At 37.2% G+C, this 18,302-nt stretch overlaps 1 protein-coding gene across 3 annotated transcripts; it reads right to left on the reverse strand.

Annotated features, from left to right (window-relative positions):
- Positions 1 to 658: 658 nt before the first annotated feature.
- CNOT7 (CCR4-NOT transcription complex subunit 7) lies at positions 659 to 18,297 on the reverse strand. Of its 3 annotated transcripts, none has more exons than XM_054499640.2 (7): positions 18,116 to 18,297; positions 16,459 to 16,670; positions 14,444 to 14,637; positions 8,650 to 8,811; positions 6,137 to 6,281; positions 3,863 to 3,973; positions 659 to 2,290 (listed from the first exon to the last, which is right to left on the reverse strand). In XM_054499640.2, the coding sequence occupies exons 2-7, from the start codon at positions 16,573 to 16,575 to the stop codon at positions 2,162 to 2,164; spliced, it is 858 nt and encodes a 285-aa protein (XP_054355615.1). In that variant the 5' UTR covers positions 16,576 to 16,670; positions 18,116 to 18,297; the 3' UTR covers positions 659 to 2,161. The 3 variants fall into 3 exon arrangements, with proteins under 3 accessions (XP_054355615.1, XP_054355614.1, XP_054355617.1); XM_054499639.2 differs by lacking the exon at positions 18,116 to 18,297 and adding an exon at positions 17,964 to 18,062; XM_054499642.2 differs by lacking the exon at positions 18,116 to 18,297 and adding an exon at positions 17,612 to 17,911.
- Between the last annotated feature and the right edge of the window lie 5 nt (positions 18,298 to 18,302).

Genomic DNA, 18,302 nt, shown 5'->3' on the forward strand with positions numbered 1-18,302 from the left:
CTCCATCGTTGGTCCTAAGGCGCTCCTAAACTTTTGATGGGGTTACCTCTCAATACACCCACTGTAAAGTTGAAAAATCATTTAAGTCGAAAGTAAGTTAGGGATTATCTATACTTTTTAGGGATAGAAGCCAGAACTGATACAAGTTATGAGATTGAGCAACTATGTGGCTAATAAAAAGGCAATCTTTATCATTCCTATTTCAAATCCAGCATTGATTTCTCAAAGAATAGTTGAACAGAATTTAAATATTAGTTTTCTCAACTAACAAATCACAAGCGAAAAGAAGCTTCACTTCCTTTTTAAGGAAGACAAAAGAAAAGCAGCCAATGAGAAACTTGCTACATTGTGTTAGATTTTTTAAAAAGCCACATTTATACCAAATGTATTTACTTTGTGAAGTATATCCTTCGGAATAAATGCATTCCTAGAAAGGAGAAACAGAAGTCAGTCCTTAATTAGCTAGTTGAGGTACTCATAAAGAACAAGAATAAGCCAACACTTGAAATGCAGAAAACTCAGATTGATTTTTCAATTAATGGACTAATAATCATCTAGGGTTAATGAAGTAAGTTACTGAATTCTGTTGTTGCCCAAATAAAAATGAACAATATCCCCCAAATGAGTATTTCCAAAAGAAAATCACCAGTCATCAACATTTATAAGAAAACATTTTGAAGCCTTTATTTACAAAAGCTTTAAAAACAAATAATACCCTCTGTTTTGCGAATAATGTTTTGTTTAAAAAGGACCACCCAGTTACAGCACTGTAATATGAATAAAGAATGTACAAGGGAGACAAACCAATGTGACTAACATTTGGAGATTTGCTAATATTACTGATTGAAGTGTAGGTAACACACATAATAACTTGTCCATCATTTCGGGGTAGAGTTAATGATTACCGAAAAGTCTTCCTACACATGCTCTGGTCTGGTCACATATTCTGCATGGCTAAATATTTCACAGTCTCTTTTGTCAATATATATAAAATAGATTGCAAAGATATACACACACACAAAAAAAACAAGCATTACACTCCTCAGGTAATTTTATCAGCTATATATATATATATATGAGAATATATATATATTTTTTGTTGTTTTGTACCAAATCTCTCCATTATTTACCTTTGTAGCAACTATGAAAGCGCAATTTTTGTCTTCTAATTTAATTTGGTACAAAATATACCTAAAGACTTATCTTTGGATTTTAATAAAATTGATTTGTGTAACCAACAAATCAAGAGCATCATAAGAATGGCTACAAAATTTAAAAAAAAAAAAGGGTAAATGGTGATGGAATAAAAATAAGCAGATCAAGGGAAGTGTGCTATCATAAAATAACTGTAGCTTCAACATCTTGAGTACCAGTTTCCTGGCAGATACTAAACATCCAATCACAAGGGATTTTTCCTGAAGGGTGTAAAGCTGGTTTGAAAATTCTTCAGTCACAGAGCAGCCTACACATGCCAATTAGAAACTGACAGACACTAGATGTGCTTGGAAGATTAAACACTACGTACAGAAACAGCAGTTACTAAGCTCCTCAGTAGTTTCTTGTCTTTTTTAAGTTTCGCTGAATCGACAGTTTGCACAATGTGCTATATTCTGTGGGTCAAAACCAAGTAAATATTGTGTAAAGTTGGCAGATTTTTCCAGCTAAGATCAAGAAAAAACAAATTTTCTGATAAAACAGAGGTTTTGAGTCAGAAACACTCTCTAAAGTGCAAAACTGATGGTCCACAATCTCAAATAGCTAAAACTCCTGCAGAATGGAAGGGAGAGACATGAAACAGGGAATATAAATTACAGTCAGTGCTAGTTAATTTAGGAAAAGGGAAAAATAAACCAAACTCAAGTAGGTAAAGTTTATCAAAATATTCAATGATGTAGCTTTCCCCACTCTCTGTCACACACGCTTGCTAACAAGTATATTAAATTAAGGCCAAATTTAACCTGAATGCGTTTTTTTTTTTCTTTTTATTAAGATCTGAGATAGGAACGGTCATACTTAGTACTGAAAGGCAGACAATAAAATGGGCCATGAAGGGGAGGGGGAAGGTACTGTCTATTGTTCAAGGGATTCAACCAGAGATAAAACCTATATACAAGCATGTGTGTAACTTGAAATAAAATAAAAATAAAAGGACTATTTCATGTCATGACTGCTTGTTGGCTTCCTCTTCATATGCATTCCCTGTGCCATTCTGTACATAGGATGAACCAGAACCAAGGCCATACAAATGACCACAATATTTGGCATCATCAATATGATCTTCAAAGAACATCTAAAAAGGAATTTTGAAGAAAAAAAAGATAATTTTAACCAAAAGGAACCACTTGTAATTTATATTTCAGCAATGTAAGTACTGACTGTTCACTGACAATAATGATGGCTCTTTTCTATGGTGTTCCTTTGAGGCTACGCATTTCAGTTCAATGAGTAAGACTAATGTCCTCAAAAGTACAGAGCTCAGAAACCAAAGAGACTACAAAAAAAGTGTATAATGCATGTCTTTTCCATTTAGACCATTTTTATAAGAATTTGTCATCATGGAAAAATAAATATTTATTCCATTAATTTAACAATACTCAAGAATGAAGAAAGCCAATGATGGTGGGGGAAAAAAAGTTTAGGTTCATAAGCTGTCTTAAATCTGTGTGCAAGGCTGAGCTGGCTATAAATATCAAACCATAAAGTCATGGACAGTAAAATCCAAACATTCACACTCTATTACTGTCCTTGAAGAAGCCAAGAAAAATCAAGACAAATTAGTGCCAGAAATCCACCGTTAGTTAAATAAACCATTAAGACAGTTTTAAAAGCAAACCTAAAAAATCCAAAAGGTTGTTTATCTAATGAAACAATGGGAAGGAGTCCAAAACAAAATATTTATGTGTCATGAATGGATAGTCCAAATCACTTCTGAATCAACAACACTACTTAGCAAAACAGCTTTAATGCTTTCTATTATCAATACATTGCTACAAAAAGTTTTAAATTCTCAGTCTGTCAATTTAATGTCTAAGAGAAAATATACTCAAATCCACAGCGAATTTTTGCAAAAGGGAAAACTTATAGTCAAGAAAAACCTCACTTGTTTTTGCACAACCAATTTTCCTGTTTACTTATAGCTAGGTGTATCTGTGCATATCACTTAAAATTACTTAGGAGTAGATAATGGGTTCATTAAGTTTCATTCTTCCATACCTAACATTTTATACTCAAGGAACTGATCTCTGCCTTTTGCCGTTTAAGGAGGGTTTTCCTAATATGGTTTCTGATGCAACTACTATGTTGGATTTATTTGATCCCTTCAGAATTCAACCCCCCTTTTAAGACTCAATGCAGTAAAAAAGCCTGAGTTCTTCTCTATAAAATCTTCAAAGCACTGAAGAATGACATGAGCAAATAATATATTTATCACCAGTTTAAACCCTAAAAGGGGCCATGCTAGAAGAAACCTAATATAAAGATTCCTTGCCTTGTAGAAGGAGCACCAATGGGAATCAAAAAAGAATTCTGGAGTTCTCCCACTAGTAATGTGTTTAATCATGGAAGTTATTAGACTGTTTTCTCACCTGAGAAATAATATGGTTGGACCTACATGATTTCTCAGGTAGTTTATGTTTTAAAATTGTTGGTTCTATGATGAACATGTTCTCCCAGTTCCTTCTGAACTACATTTCAAGATGACTTATTTTTGAATACTTTTAAGTGTGGTGGATGTGACTCATATTGGTATCTCTAATTATATCTTTACTTAGTAGGTACTTGTTGCCCAAAATCTTTGGCCACAAGATTTTTAATGTTCTCAACCTAACAACCAACTGAGAAAAAGGCAGTGATGTCTTCATACTTCTCTCATTTTGAAAAAGGCCATTCCTGTGAGCAATGAATCAGATCCTGCCTGATGTTGTGGTCCTATCCGTTCCAGCTCTAACTGTTCTGCCACCTCCTGTAATCCACCCTAGAAGAAATAAAAATTGCTTGTCAAGGAGAAAAATCTTACAACGCCTAAATTCACAAATTAAAAACTTAGACGCTGACCAAAATGAAAATAAACTTTAGTATGTAAAGGTGAATCTTATAAAGATTGGGGGGAAGAAACAGAGAATGTGAATTACTAATGTATTTGTTGAATGTGGAAAATGTATCATTTAATAGAAAACAAGATAGTAATTGGGAAAATGTATCTTCATCATGTTTTAGGGCATATGACAGGTAAATACTTTCCTAGATATGGGAGGGAAGCAGACCATATATAGGGTAATATTTATCAAGTACACTCATAGTCTATCAATCCAGTAATAATTATAAAACTGAAAAGCTAGTATAACACCATTTTTTTGCATATTTTCTTAAACTCCCCACCATCCATTTGTAGTTTTCACTTAATTTTTACAAAACAAAGCCATTATGAATAACCAAATCATTAAGAATATGCTAAATGCTTCACTATGGTTTTGTTAGTTAAGACCAGTATATGCACACAACTCCTTAGAGTGGTCTGCTATAATCCACCTATGTTAATACTCCTAAATTAAAAAATAGATAGATGACAGTGGAAAGAAAGAAAGAGAAAGACAGTAACGGAAAGAAAGTGGGAGGACAGGGAAGGAGAGTAAAGGGAGGGGAGAATAAGAGTAGAGAGTGAAGTAAAGAAACACCAACAACAAAACAAAAATTCTTCTCTAAATTGTTAAGGCCTCCACCAGCAAAATGGCCCTTCTGTGCATCATAGCTTGAAACAAGGCTTTGCACAGCAGTTGCTTCTGTGCTAAAAATAGCACGAGGATTAGGTATCATTAGCAGCTGCTTAGGAGAACAGAACTGAATAGAACAGCATGGCTGACTATAAGTCAAAAAGCATCTTTGTCGTTAACCTGAATTTTAACACAGCAGCTTACTCAGGACACATTCAGAATATCTGTACTTAGAAACTTCCCAGTAACAACCACATGATGAGCAATAATTTGGTTCCCTGTTCCTGAAAACTGTCATTATACAGACATGTCAATTAAAAAAAAAGTCAGATGAAAACATGTAGGCCTCAGCATGCAGTGCTTTCACAGGGTGGGCTGAGTTTCTCAAGCAAGGGACACCCTACTGCAAGTTCACTTACTGGAAGTCCCCTCAAATTACACAGAAGTCTACTGCTACAAACATAAAATAACCTTTCTTGAAAATTTCTCTAGTCATATGCTGACCATATCCTGTATTAAAGGTAAACACTGGCCAAAAGAAAGCTTCTCATATTCAGTTATCTGTTAAGACCAGCGTGACCAACATGGTAAAACCCCGTCTCTACTAAAAATACGAAATTTAGCTGGGTGTGGTGATGGACACCTGTTAATTCCAGCTACACAGGAGGCTGAGGCAGGATAATCACTTGAACCTAGGAGGCGGAGGTTGCAGAGAGCCGAGACCACGCCACTGCACTCCAGCCTGGGCGACAGAGCAAGACTCCGTCTCAAAAACAAAAAAAGAATTAATGTTTAGAATTTAAAAATACACGTTATGCAGCGTCAAAATGTTACTACTATCTAGGCAAGACCTACACATTTCCCATAGTACTTAACTGTAACAAGCTGACATCTTTTGGCCAGAAAAAGAATCTTTTAGCTATGTAGTTTAATCCTAGGAACACTATCCTATCACTAGAACTGACAAAATAATTTCTAGCCAAGATAAGCCAAAAGGAAAGAAAAACTTTTGCCACACTACTGAATACATCTGCATATGGCTGGCCACCTTAGATTCCACCTTGTGAGAACAGATTCTATGCGTCTTGGGAGAAAGAACTCACACTGGCGTGCATATGAGAGCCTCACTGTCCTCAGATTTTTGTTTTGGTTTGTGATTTTCAATCTGGCAAGCAGTTACAAGAACCTGACCTAAGCCTGAAATGTGCTGAAAATTCTGCCCTCTGCCAAGACATACTGAAGCTCTGAAAAAAGGATTCCCTATAAATTATGCATGCAAGAAAAAAAATCACATGACCAGATAATATAATTGCATTTACTGTAATACTTCAAAATATGGTTTAAAACAACATCCCAGCCTAGGCTCTCATGACAGTCACTTGGTCTCAACAGTGTGCTGCTGTAGATAATGCCACCTGAAGCCTTACTTTGAGATTTTTGCAGCTCTTCATGAGGTACTTCACATCATAAATGACAGGAAAAAACAATCGAAGGATCTCAAAGAAGTCAAGTTCTTCTTCAGGCAAGTTAGAGTTGGTTAGGATTTTGATTAAGTAGCCAAAGTCGTAACCGCTATAAAAGGGTTAAAAGAATAAAGAAGAGGGACATATAAATACTATGAAGATTAAAAAAAAAAGTTTTTCTGATTCAAATTTAAGCAAGTCACACTAGAGCCCTCCCAAAAACATTAAAGAGAAGTGCACACAAGAACAGAGAAAACAAACATACTGAGAACTATAATGGGAAAATGCCGTCATCTTACAGTATTAAGAACTTTATCACTTTATTATCCAGAGATATCAACACAGACCTACACTACCAAACCAAGCCTATGGTCAATAAAATACTATTTTGTTGATATTTGAATAGAGAACACCAAGAAGAGTATCAAGCTGCCCACAGATGTCTCAAAAATTTTTTTTTTAAATAACTATGGAAATGGAGAAATAAAGATGAATGGAAACTTGGCCAGAAGAGTCAGCAAATGTAGCAAGAGAACTGGCATTCGGTAGACAAAAGTAATGCAAGTCATCCCATCTTTTACATAAGGTGATCATATACTTTGGTATCCAAAGAATAAGACTGTAACAAGGTATTTTCACTTCTGTTAAATGACTGTGTGAAGTGGTCTCTCCCTTTTCTTCCTTCACAATTCTCTTCCTCTCAGTGTGGCTCCCTGAGAGTCATTAATGGAAATGTTGCACATGGAAGAAGTGAAGGGTAGTAAAAAATAACTACTCTCTTGATCAGAAAATGCAAACTCCTACACTCTCAAATCCAAACCTCCTCTCCCTTGTCCGGCCTTTTCCACAGCTTTCTGTCTCCCTACACTCCCAGGCCACTTAGACACGTCCGTCCCTTGTCTACCCTTCCTTCCAGGACCTCTGACAGGAAGCCTATGTAACATTTGCTTACTAACATTAAAAGTTTAAGATTATATTAGCGCTTAGGATTTATAAACTTCTTAAACTATTCTTCATTACTTGAAATAGATTAGAATATGAGGAAAACAGCTAATGATATTTAGTGGAATAAAATCTTCTATCTTGATAAATATTCAAATATATCAGTCTAACTTAGATTCTAAACTCCAAGAAGACATGAATGAACCCTGTTTGTTTTCGTTCATCTTAATACCCAGTGCCTAGTGCACTGTATTTTGTCAGAGTATTTTTTAAATGAAAGGGTATGTCATATACAGTAAAAGGGTAGGGCAATACTTTCCAGTTCTTTTGCATCTTCATATCTAGGGAAGAAAAATGACTAAAAAAAAGGTATTTGTGTCAAGTCTTAAGTTATGTTTCCTAAGGTACAAGTTCAAGTGCAGAAGAGACAAAAAAGATGATAGGTAAGAATGAGTGTGTTCAGTACCTACAACTCAACCATTTCTGGTTAGTACACATCAAAGTTGCCCACATGAACAGTCCTTCACTATAAACATCCCACAGATCAGAGACAGAAACTAAACCATGCAGGAGACTCAGAGTTAAGATAAATGTGTGAAGTGGATCAAGTATGAGAGTACTAACATCTATGTAACACAGTGCTTTTTCAAAACCTAACAAAAGCCAATATCATTCTGAAGGTTACTTTTAGTCCCTGGAACGTCAGTTTAGTTTGCTTAGATAGGAAAACTCTTTTTCATACATGGAAGTCTATTTCACAAAATCGGAATAGTTTCCTTACCAGAAACACTCTTAAATAATCTAGTTTCATAACAATAAAGAATTCAGAACCACCACTGATTGAGAATTTACTGTTTATAAAGTATTTTAGTGACCATTAAAACAAGTCTTCAAGATATTTCTTCTAAGGGATGCCTTATCACTTTATTTTAAAAAAAATTAAAATCCACCTCCACACCCATCCTTAGCATTTTCTTTGCTGTTCTGAGATAGTACTTACCACTATCTAACAAATCACAATGTGAACTCCATTTTTAAAAACTGTCTGTCCACCCCCATGAGAATATAAACTCCATGAGGTAAATAATTTTCATCTGTTTTATTCACAGCTTAGTTCCTAGAATCTCATCTCAGTGCCTGCCATATGGTAAATACTCAATAACGTTGTGTAAATGTAAATGAATGGTTTCCCCTGTAGAACATTAAAAACTAAGGTGTAGAAATAGTAAAAGAAAACCCTGGGTAACACCAATTCCAAATGGCATTGCTGGATTTAAACCAGGGTCTTTCACTTTTTAGAGAACCCGTACTGTTTCCACTATGCAACATGCTTCTCACAGGCAAAAATGGATCCCATATTTTAAATTAACCTTTAAGTAGACCAACATTAGCCTCCTAAGACTTAGGAGACAACTCTATATGGCAGTCAACTCTTTCTAGAATTAAACCTGAAATTGCTAACATAGTGACCCAAGTAAGCGTGGAGCAAGTATGAGATGGAAAAACAAATGCCATTTTCAATGTAGTCGTTTTACCTATGAAATGACAACCATTTGACCCCTTCACAGAGGACCACTCCAGAAGTCATAAGAAGTTCTGCAAAGTACTGGGTTTCAATTCCTTCCTCCTCATGTTTTTTAAACTGGATACCAGATGTTGTTAGTAGCTCTATAGAGTCCTGGGCATACATGTCCTCCCTGGCAGAGGAAAGAGAAAGACAACATTCAAACATGCCATTACTTCAAACAAGCTGTTCTTCTGCTTACATCTATAACTATAGTGCCAGAAAAGAGACAGAGAATTGGCTTGAGTCCACCTCTTTCAATGCTTTACATATATGCAAGAAAAATGCAATTTAAATACAAAGGTCATTATTTCACAAAAGTGTTTCGAATAATAAAACATCATTCAAAGAGTCCAAAGGTGCAATTTTAATCTTTATTCTATTAACTCTATTAGCCGTTCATACTTAAATACATTTAACTGGGTTTGGAAAAGGGTCTCCTATTCACCAGGGACTACCGTCGCAAAGTGACAGACAAGTTTTTTCAGAGACTCTCAGTCTCAGCAGCCACTGTAATGCTCCCAGATAGAGCTGCAGCCATAGCTGTGGTGCATATATGCCCATCTCCCGTGCTCTCAGCAGCACCGGTAAGGAGACCCAGTGGAAAACGTCTCATGTGGATGAGTCAAACTACACTTCATCTTAAAGAAGGAGATGCCTCCTTTCACAAATGATGAGCCTTGCAAATGCCTCCAATAAGCAACACTGTTTAAAGTTAAGGACTGTGCTGTAACAGCAATAATTTCTTCTGCCAACAATCCTACTCCTAAAAGACTGCCTTATAAAATCAAGCCAGGAAATCGAAATATAAACCAATTCTTCAAGATTTCACTTAAGCCAAAAAGAAAGCCATCTCCAACCACAAATATATGTGTATCTGAAATATTAGAAGTTCCCAAAATACAGTATATCTGTATCTGAAATATTAAAACAAAAAAGTTACCAAAATACAGATACATTTTTGAGAATATGTGAAAAAGTATTTTTTTATTTACTTTTTAGATTGTAAGAATACTGGTTTCTACCTCTTGGCAAAAGGAATTCCTATTAAACACTTGACAAATCTAAACCATGGGGTACATTTCACTTGGGCCAAAAAGTATCATTATGGTTAGTCCTTTAGAAATCAATTTATTTCTAAATGTCTGAAAAATTACAAAACTAACAATGGAAATATTTTAAAAGAGAAGGAAACCACAACAATCACTTAAAAGTCAGTCTCCCCTGGAAAATCCTTTAGGAAGGGTAACAGAATAAACCCAATGAAGTAGTTTCTTTTTTTTTTTTCCCAGTGAAACCATAGCTTTCCTATGCTAAAAATATGTACCTCAAAAAATTAGAATCTCATTCATCAGGTCCCAGTGCTCACACTGAGGCATGCCTTAGCAACTATAAGCAATGAAAGGCCTAAAAAACAGACTCTTCTCCAGGCTCACATCATTCTTGGCCATTTGCCAAGGTATAGGTATACAAGTAGTTTAGACCTTTTTCTCTTAAGTTTCCAATAACACCCTTCACCTGTTTACTTGCAGCATATGGCTTCACCCCATACCTGCTTTACAAAGAAACATCAGATTAATATTCCTGTCTTTCTTTACATCTACCCATCTATGTGAAGATCTTTCTCATGTAGACGCCAAAGCCAGCTTGCCTCATCGCCAAAGCTAATTGCTACCAATGCCTTAGACACTATTCCACGCCATTCCTCAAAGGACTTGTCAAGTGCCTATCTTTATGCTAACATACAACTCCTTAACTAACTCATGAACACTCAAATATGTCTGTGCATTATCTGTAAAACAAAATAAAAACCACTATTCTGTTGATTCTGCTTTCCCTTCTTGAGTCAGGGTCTGGCTGTCATCCAGGAAGCAGTGGCTTGAACATGGCTCACTGCAGCCTTGACCTCCCGGACTCAAGCAATCCTCCTTTTGCAGCCTCCCAAGTAACTGGGACTACAGATATGCACCACCATGCCTGGCTAATTTTTGTTTCTGTAGACAGGGTTTTGCCATGTTGCCCGAGCTGGTCTTGAACTTCTGAGCTCAAACGACCTGCTCACCCTGGCTTCCAACTGGCCTCCTGAAGTGCTGGGATTACAGGAATGGGCTACTGCATCCAGCCTTCCTTCTTATGGCACTCTCTATCTCCTTCTTTACACTGCCACTTTCCTTAAATGAAGCATCAGCACCCTTTCTGTTACCACCGAACCCAAGGTGCCCTGTAATTTCTACTATCCTATTGAATTACTGCAATCACCAAAAGTGATTTTTCTTTTTTGAGACGGAGTCTCACTCTGTGGCCCAGACTGGAGTCAGTGGCATCTCGGCTCACTGTAAGCTCCACCTCCTGGGTTCACGCCATTCTCCTGCCTCAGCCTCCCAAGTAGCTGGGAATACAGGTGCCCACCACCACACCCAGCTAATTTTTTTTGTATTTTTAGTAGATACAGGGTTTCACCGTGTTAGCCAGGATGCTCTTGATCTTCTGACCTTGTGATCTGCCCGCCTCGGCCTCCCAAAGTGCTGGGATTACAGGCGTGAGCCACCATGCCCAGCCTAAAAGTGAGGATTTTTTAAAAATTTCTTTTAATCCTCTTTGACTTATCAGTGACATTATTTCCACAGAATGCTTTGCTTCTTCACAGCTCATCAGTACTCCACTTCAATTTTCATGGATGTATCAACTCCAAATTCAGTTTGGAGAGAATTCCCATACGTTACAATTCTAATTCTTAGACTTTGGCAATAGAGAGAAAACTGAAGAGTTACAAAGAACTGAGATATAAAGGCCATGACCAACTTTCCTCAGTACTAAATCCCTAGTGTCTAGCACTGTAACTGACACTCATTCTAGCCACGCCATTAAAAAGTCAATTTTTATCTTTCTTCAAAATTTCCAAGATTCTCTTCACGGTGCTCTCTCTATATTAGGCACTATTCGTTTATCTTCCAAATGACTTCTTCTACCCAATGTTTTTCACTGTATCCTTCTCCTTAAACATCTCCTAACATCAGTGTAAATCAAGCTTGTCCAACCTGCAGCCAGTGGGCCACATGCGGCCCCGCATGGCTGTGAATGTAGCCCAATACAAATTTGTCAACTTTCTTAAAACATTTTGAGGTTTTTTTTGTTTTGTTTGTTTTAGCTCATCAGCTATTGTTAGCATTAGTGTATTTTATGTGTGGCCCAAGACAATTCTTCCTCCAGTGTGGCCCAGGGAAACCAAAAGATTAGACACCCCTGGTATAAATGGTAGCAAAACTTGGTAGTAAACTTTGGCAGTCGTTTTTGAGTAAGAAAGAAAAAATGTCACTTACAGGCTGTACTAAGAAAGCAGTTGTTACTAGAACAAAGGTGTTTCTAGAAAAGGAAACTGTCAATTTTACCCAAACTGAGAAGCTGATGGGTTACCTCCTTCTCATGTACTGAGATCACAATAGTATCTAATTTAAAAACAATGTTCTAATTCACTTGAACAAAAAGTAACACGGAACAAATGAAATGGTAAAGCACTAATTTTAATAAAGGTTTATCATTTGAGAAAAAGGATAGGAGGCAATTTTCAGTGTTTCAGAGCTGTAGTTCTTATAAAAGGTTTTCAGTTTGAGTGGAGTACTTTTCACCCTTTGTAACTAGGGTGTTCAATCTTTTGGCTTCCTTGGGCCACACTGAAAGAACTGTCTTGGGCCACACATTAAATAAACTAAGTTAAACAACAACAAAAAAATCTCATGTTTTAAGAAAGTTTACGAATTTGTGTTGGGCTGCATTCAAAGCCATCCTGGGCCAAGGGTTGGACAAGTTTACAAGGTTCTGTAGACTGTGCGTGTGTGTATAGATACAGGTATTTTTAGAGACAAAGTATCACTGTTGCCCTGGCTGGAGTGCAGTGGTGCAATCTAGATCACTATAGCCTTGAACACCTCAGTTCAAGCAATCCACTTGGTTCAGTCTCCCTGTACCTGTAGTGCTAGCCACCCGTACCTGCACCTGTAGTGCTAGGACTACAGGTACACAGCCACCACGCCTGGCTAAGTTTCAATTTTTTTTTTTTTTTTTGTAGAGACAGAGTCTATGTTGACCAGGTTGGTCTAGAACTCCTGGCCTCAAGCAATCCTCCTGCCTTGGTCTCCGAATGGAGAGTATATTATTAAACCCAAAAGAGTGAAATGGAGAGTCACGCTAAACACAGTGTAATTATAAGCCATATTACTATACCACAAGCACCATTACTCTGCTTTTCCTCAGCCCTACTTTCGTAAAATTGTGTATACTAAATATCTTTATTTGACAAAGAACGGGAAGAAAGAATTCATACATTGGCACTACCATTAATTGCCTACAGTTTCTTTTACTATTTTACCTACCAGATATTAGGATATATGACACAAATGTAGGATATCAAATAGAAGAACAATGCAATATTGCAACATACAGTTAAGTACTCACTCAACGTTATCAATAAGTTCTTGGAAACTGCAACTTTAAGCCAAAAGATGGATAACGAAACCAATTTTTACCACAGGCTAATTGATAAAAACAAGAGTTAAGCTCCTATGGCATATTTCTGGTCACAAAAAAATCATCAAACTTCTAGATAAAAACCAAAATACTTCTAATATTAAACAATGAAATAAATGTGAGCTATATGTAAATTTAAGAACGATTAATAAAAACAAGATAATTATTTGCTCCATTATTCAGCTGAAGGGTGAAGAAAGCCAGAGCCTATTCTGGCAGCTCAGGACACAATGTGGGAACCAACCCTGGTATGCATGTCATTCCGTGGCACGGTGCACTCACACAGATACACCTACTCATTCACATTGGGACAACTTAGCCACACCATTTGACCTAACGTGCACAGCCTTGGGATGTGGGAGGAAATCAGAGGACCCGGGAGAAAATCTACATATACACGAGAACGTGCAAACTCCACACAGATAGTGGCCCAGGTCAGGAATCAATTTTATTTTTTATGAAGGTTACCATGAAACAGTGTTGAAGAAAATGACATTTGACGTCCTGCTGTAATTAGACTGTATTAAATATTTTATTTACCCAACTTACAGTTTGCAAATAATCTGCCCTTCTCCAAAAACATCTAAAACTTCCCTTAGCTATCAAGACTACTTCTACTAATAATATAGAAATATTATAACTAAGGAAACTGGGTGAAGACCCAGGGCTTGAGTTAGAATGCAGATTCTGACATATGATAAACACCAGGTTCAAGGATACTACTACTTCTCCTATATGTAAATTAAGAGAGCTTTTGTGGGCTGAAGTGGCAACATAATGATTATATAATACTGACTTGAAAGGAAAACGTACCCAAGGTTCCAGAAAACGTCTTACTGCATTTGACATGTAATCTACTCATAAACTGGAATATGAATGCAATAAAAATCTTTACAAGAAGGGTAATTATAAAAGGCTATATTTCAAATTGCACACAAAATTTTTGAAAGTAAAACTAATGTAGGATTATTTTTTCTATCAGAAGTACTTTCAATACCCAAAGTTTTCCAAATACAAAAAAAGTTGCAGTCACATTTTAAATATAACATCTTTAACATCAAAGTATTTTTTTTGGTCCCATAGTAAAAAAGAAAACTATGCTTTTGAAATGTTACGTTTTATATATTTCCAGGATAACTACACCAAATTCACCTAGCATGTCACCATACTTGAGGAAAATCAATTCCTAAGATTAAAGAAAAAAAAAAAAAGTCTGGGTTATACAGTTATTTCCCACTTACGTCAAATTAAATTTAAAATTAAACTGCCAAGTTGAAGTTCCTGGAGGGTATTCTCCTTGCTCATTCATAAATGTCAGTCCTAGCTGAATTATCTTTAACAAGTCTACATTACACCGCAATAGTTGGTATTGATAGTCAGCATTGCTCCTGAATTCTCCAATGGGTCTTGCAACCACACCTGGAAACTCGGTGTCCTGTAAAATAGTTTTAAGATTCATTATGTACTAAACAGTCAAAACTACAATCCACACATTCTTAATTTTTGATGCAAATCAAAGAATCCTACAGATGATATTCTACACATTTATATTCAATTACAAAGCATATTTTAACTAGAAAGAACATCACTTTTTAGAACTATAAAACTCTATAAACTTAATAACCTTTCTTTAAATATATCCAAAAAACTACTACATGAGATACATGTGATAAATGTAACCAAATACTTACTCTATAACCAAGAAAGGGGGGAAAATCATAAATTCCTATCTCCCAAAGGATACGTGAAATGATGCTCACAGTATTCCAATGCTAAAACCAAGTTTCTTGAAGAACTGGTTAGAAAGAGGGGAAAACGCCCTGTACTTTCCATTGCTTCTCTGAGACAAGGTTTTTCTCAACACCAAAATCCTAAGAAAAACATCATTAGCTTCCTAATTTCTCTGGCTGAAACAATATTCTCTCTATAGTCCACAGAAAGCAGGTTGTCAAGAATTGCATGCCACCTACTCACTCCTGTAGGATGTTATCACTTCTCTATGTTGCCACTCTTTATCATCTGAGAAATCAATGATCACTATGAATTTCCATTGGTTAAGAAAACCATTTTAGTTCTAATCATGGGTAAGTACACCTTTATCAAATAGTATGTCATTTACAAAGAAACAGTCATATTTTAACCAATCAACCTGCTCCTCCCCAAAGTAATGCATTTATTTTTATTAAAAATACTGAGACAAAGATACATCAGTTTAGTGTTAGAATTGAAACTAGGGCTAGCTAAGAATAAAAACTACCTATCAAGTCACTATGAAATAGTAAAGAAATCAATATTTTTCTAAATTCAGCACAATTCAACAGCCACTTTATTCAATACCGTATGTGTTACGCTAGGTGTTGGGAGAGAAAGGATGATTAAAGCACTTGCTTTATGGAGCTAATAATCATCTAGTGGATGTAGAAAACAGTAGGGTAGCTAACAGATATAGACAATATAATGGTAAAGAAGAAAAATCATTAACTGGGTAGACAATCTAGGCAGACCAAACAGCACGTGCAAAAACACAGAACTCCAGTGTTAATTATGAAAACAAACTGCAGACCAACAACGTTTCACTGGCACATCTGATTTTTTTGTTTGAGAAAGAGCACCCTAGCTTCTGGGAGCTCATGTGGTACTACCAGCTAGGCTTTGGTGTTGCTAGGAGCAGAGCTGGCACTCATAGCTAGGCCCTAATGTTCTCCTGTTGAACACAATTTCACAGAAGTTCAACCTCAAATAAGGCCACTCTGTAATCATGTCTGAACAAGGACAAAAAATAATGTCAAACCACAAAATGACCAAGTATCTCCATCCTGGCTAAATGAATGACTGTTCCTTCTCTGCAGCTTTAACCTCATTCTAGTCTCTCATTTAAGACTTAGTAAGATACCCAATCACAGAATTACCCCAGCTTCCTGACCACATCCAATCCACAGTAAAGCCATGCTTCCCTTATCTTCCCCTAAGAACACTTGACACAAGCCCAAATCCTTTCTAACCCTCTCTTACTCAAAGGGCCCATGGTTCCCATGAATTCCAATGCGTTTTCCCTCACTGCAATGAGGGATAAACCCAACCTGTCAAATCACAGGTGTATTCCTGATGGATTTTGGCTAGAGGGCAGTGACAAATCTTTCTTTTCATGGTGAAATTAATCCCTAAAAATATCAACCAAAAGGGTTGAATTCAAGACTTTAAAATTTCCTTTTCCTCCTTTATATGAAGCGTTTTAAAGATCTGCTTGTGGGCATACCATAGCAACGTAATTATATTTTCGGATAACTTGACGAATTTTCTTCATCTCTTCATCCAAGTTGCAAGCCCAAACTTCACAAATTCTTTGGCTATGATCTACAGTTGCCGCTGGCATAGTGAGGGCACAAGGGAGTCTAGATGCCAAGCATCAAAATGTTATACTTGATTGAAGAATTGTTTCATAAAATATTTTATCCTTTATTTATGTACCTGTCAAAATAAAAAAACAAAATGAAGACCAGATATATCAAACTGAATCACAGAATAATTGATCTCGCAGGAACCTAAGTAGTTATTTATTCAAAGTTCTTGACTCATTAAAAAAAAAAAAATCAAAGTTTAGAAAGTAACTTAAGGTCACACAGCTAGTCTGTAGGAAAAAAAGGACTACAGGATTTCCTGTTCCTAATTTCAGTTATTTTAAAATAGCTTTTTTACGCACACATCCTAATCATATTTTATAACTTTCCACTAATTAAAGATTTATCTGAGTTCAACTACTCTGCATAAAACTTTATAAAGCCATCCATTTCCAGACAAAAACGAAAAATTACTTATATACATGTGACAAGATCAGATGTTACCATGCCAAAGATGGTGTTTATCTTTATTCCTCATTAACAAAATAACCAAAATCCGACTTGATAACAAGATCTACTTTACTGGTATTTATTCAAACTAGACTAGAGGGGTCAAAAATGTTTGTAAATGCTCTGAGAAAAAAGTAATGGCCATGAAAATTATCTGAATGTTCGCAGTTGCAGAAGGGAAAAAGAACACAATAGAACGTCTAAAACTCACAGCATATTCCCTGGTTACCAAAGATAGATCTCACATTTCTGGTCTATAAACAGAGTTCGTGTTGATTCTTGGGCAGGGAAATTTCAAATCCTTCTGCACTTTTCATACAAATTGGAAAAAAAAAAAACCAAGAGTAAAAAGAGGGTCTTATAACTGTCTTCTAAACTCTGAAGAGTCAGAAATGTAACTTCGAATTCTCCAAGAAACTAAAGGAGATCCAGGACACCCCTCCTTTATAACTCTCCCACCCCGATACACACACACACACACACACACACACACACACACACATAAGCACAAAAACACACAGACTTGGAAAGACCCTGTAATTTAACATTGCTTTCCTCCACCTCTCTCTCTACTGCAGTCCCAGAAGCCCCGAAGAGACACCAAAGGCCTTCTCATTACTGGAGATAGCATCTCCGTACTGCAGTTTCCCAGAGAAACGAGAGGACGGCACCGAGGCATTCAAGTCATATAGATAACTCTCTTCCCTGGCAAAGCGCCAGTGCGAAGGTGCTGATAACACTGACTGGAGCTACACTGACTCCCAAGCACTGCTGCGTGAAAGAATACGAAGAGCTGAGGATCTAGGCCACCGCCCTCCACTCCCAATTTCCGTCCCACTTCGAAGCCCCAGGTACAAAGCCTTTGCGTCATCACTACGCGCCAACCCCTTTACAAACCCCCAGCCCCAGTTACCCAGCCCCCAACCCGCCGCCAGGCTCCTTCCTCCGCCAGCCGCACTCCAGCTGGCGCCATCGCGCACCCTCTCAGGTTCATCGTCCCCGCCCCCTTTCTACTTCCCTAACCCGCCCCTCCCCCCGTAAGGCTGCAGCGGATGCAAGATATACTTGTGTCGCTGAGCTCGCGCTCCTCCTCCTCCTCCTCGCCATAGAGACAGCACCCGGCGGCAGTGGCGGTGGCGGTAGCGGCGGCGGCAGCGGGTGCCCCATAGACACCTCTCGCCCAGCGAGGGGAAAGGCGAGCAGGAGCTGCGCCGCACCGTACTGCGCCGTCGCTTTTCGCACGTTCTGGCGC

Source organism: Pongo pygmaeus, chromosome 7 (assembly GCF_028885625.2).
Source record: "Pongo pygmaeus isolate AG05252 chromosome 7, NHGRI_mPonPyg2-v2.0_pri, whole genome shotgun sequence".
NCBI classification, from domain to species: Eukaryota; Metazoa; Chordata; class Mammalia; order Primates; family Hominidae; genus Pongo; species Pongo pygmaeus.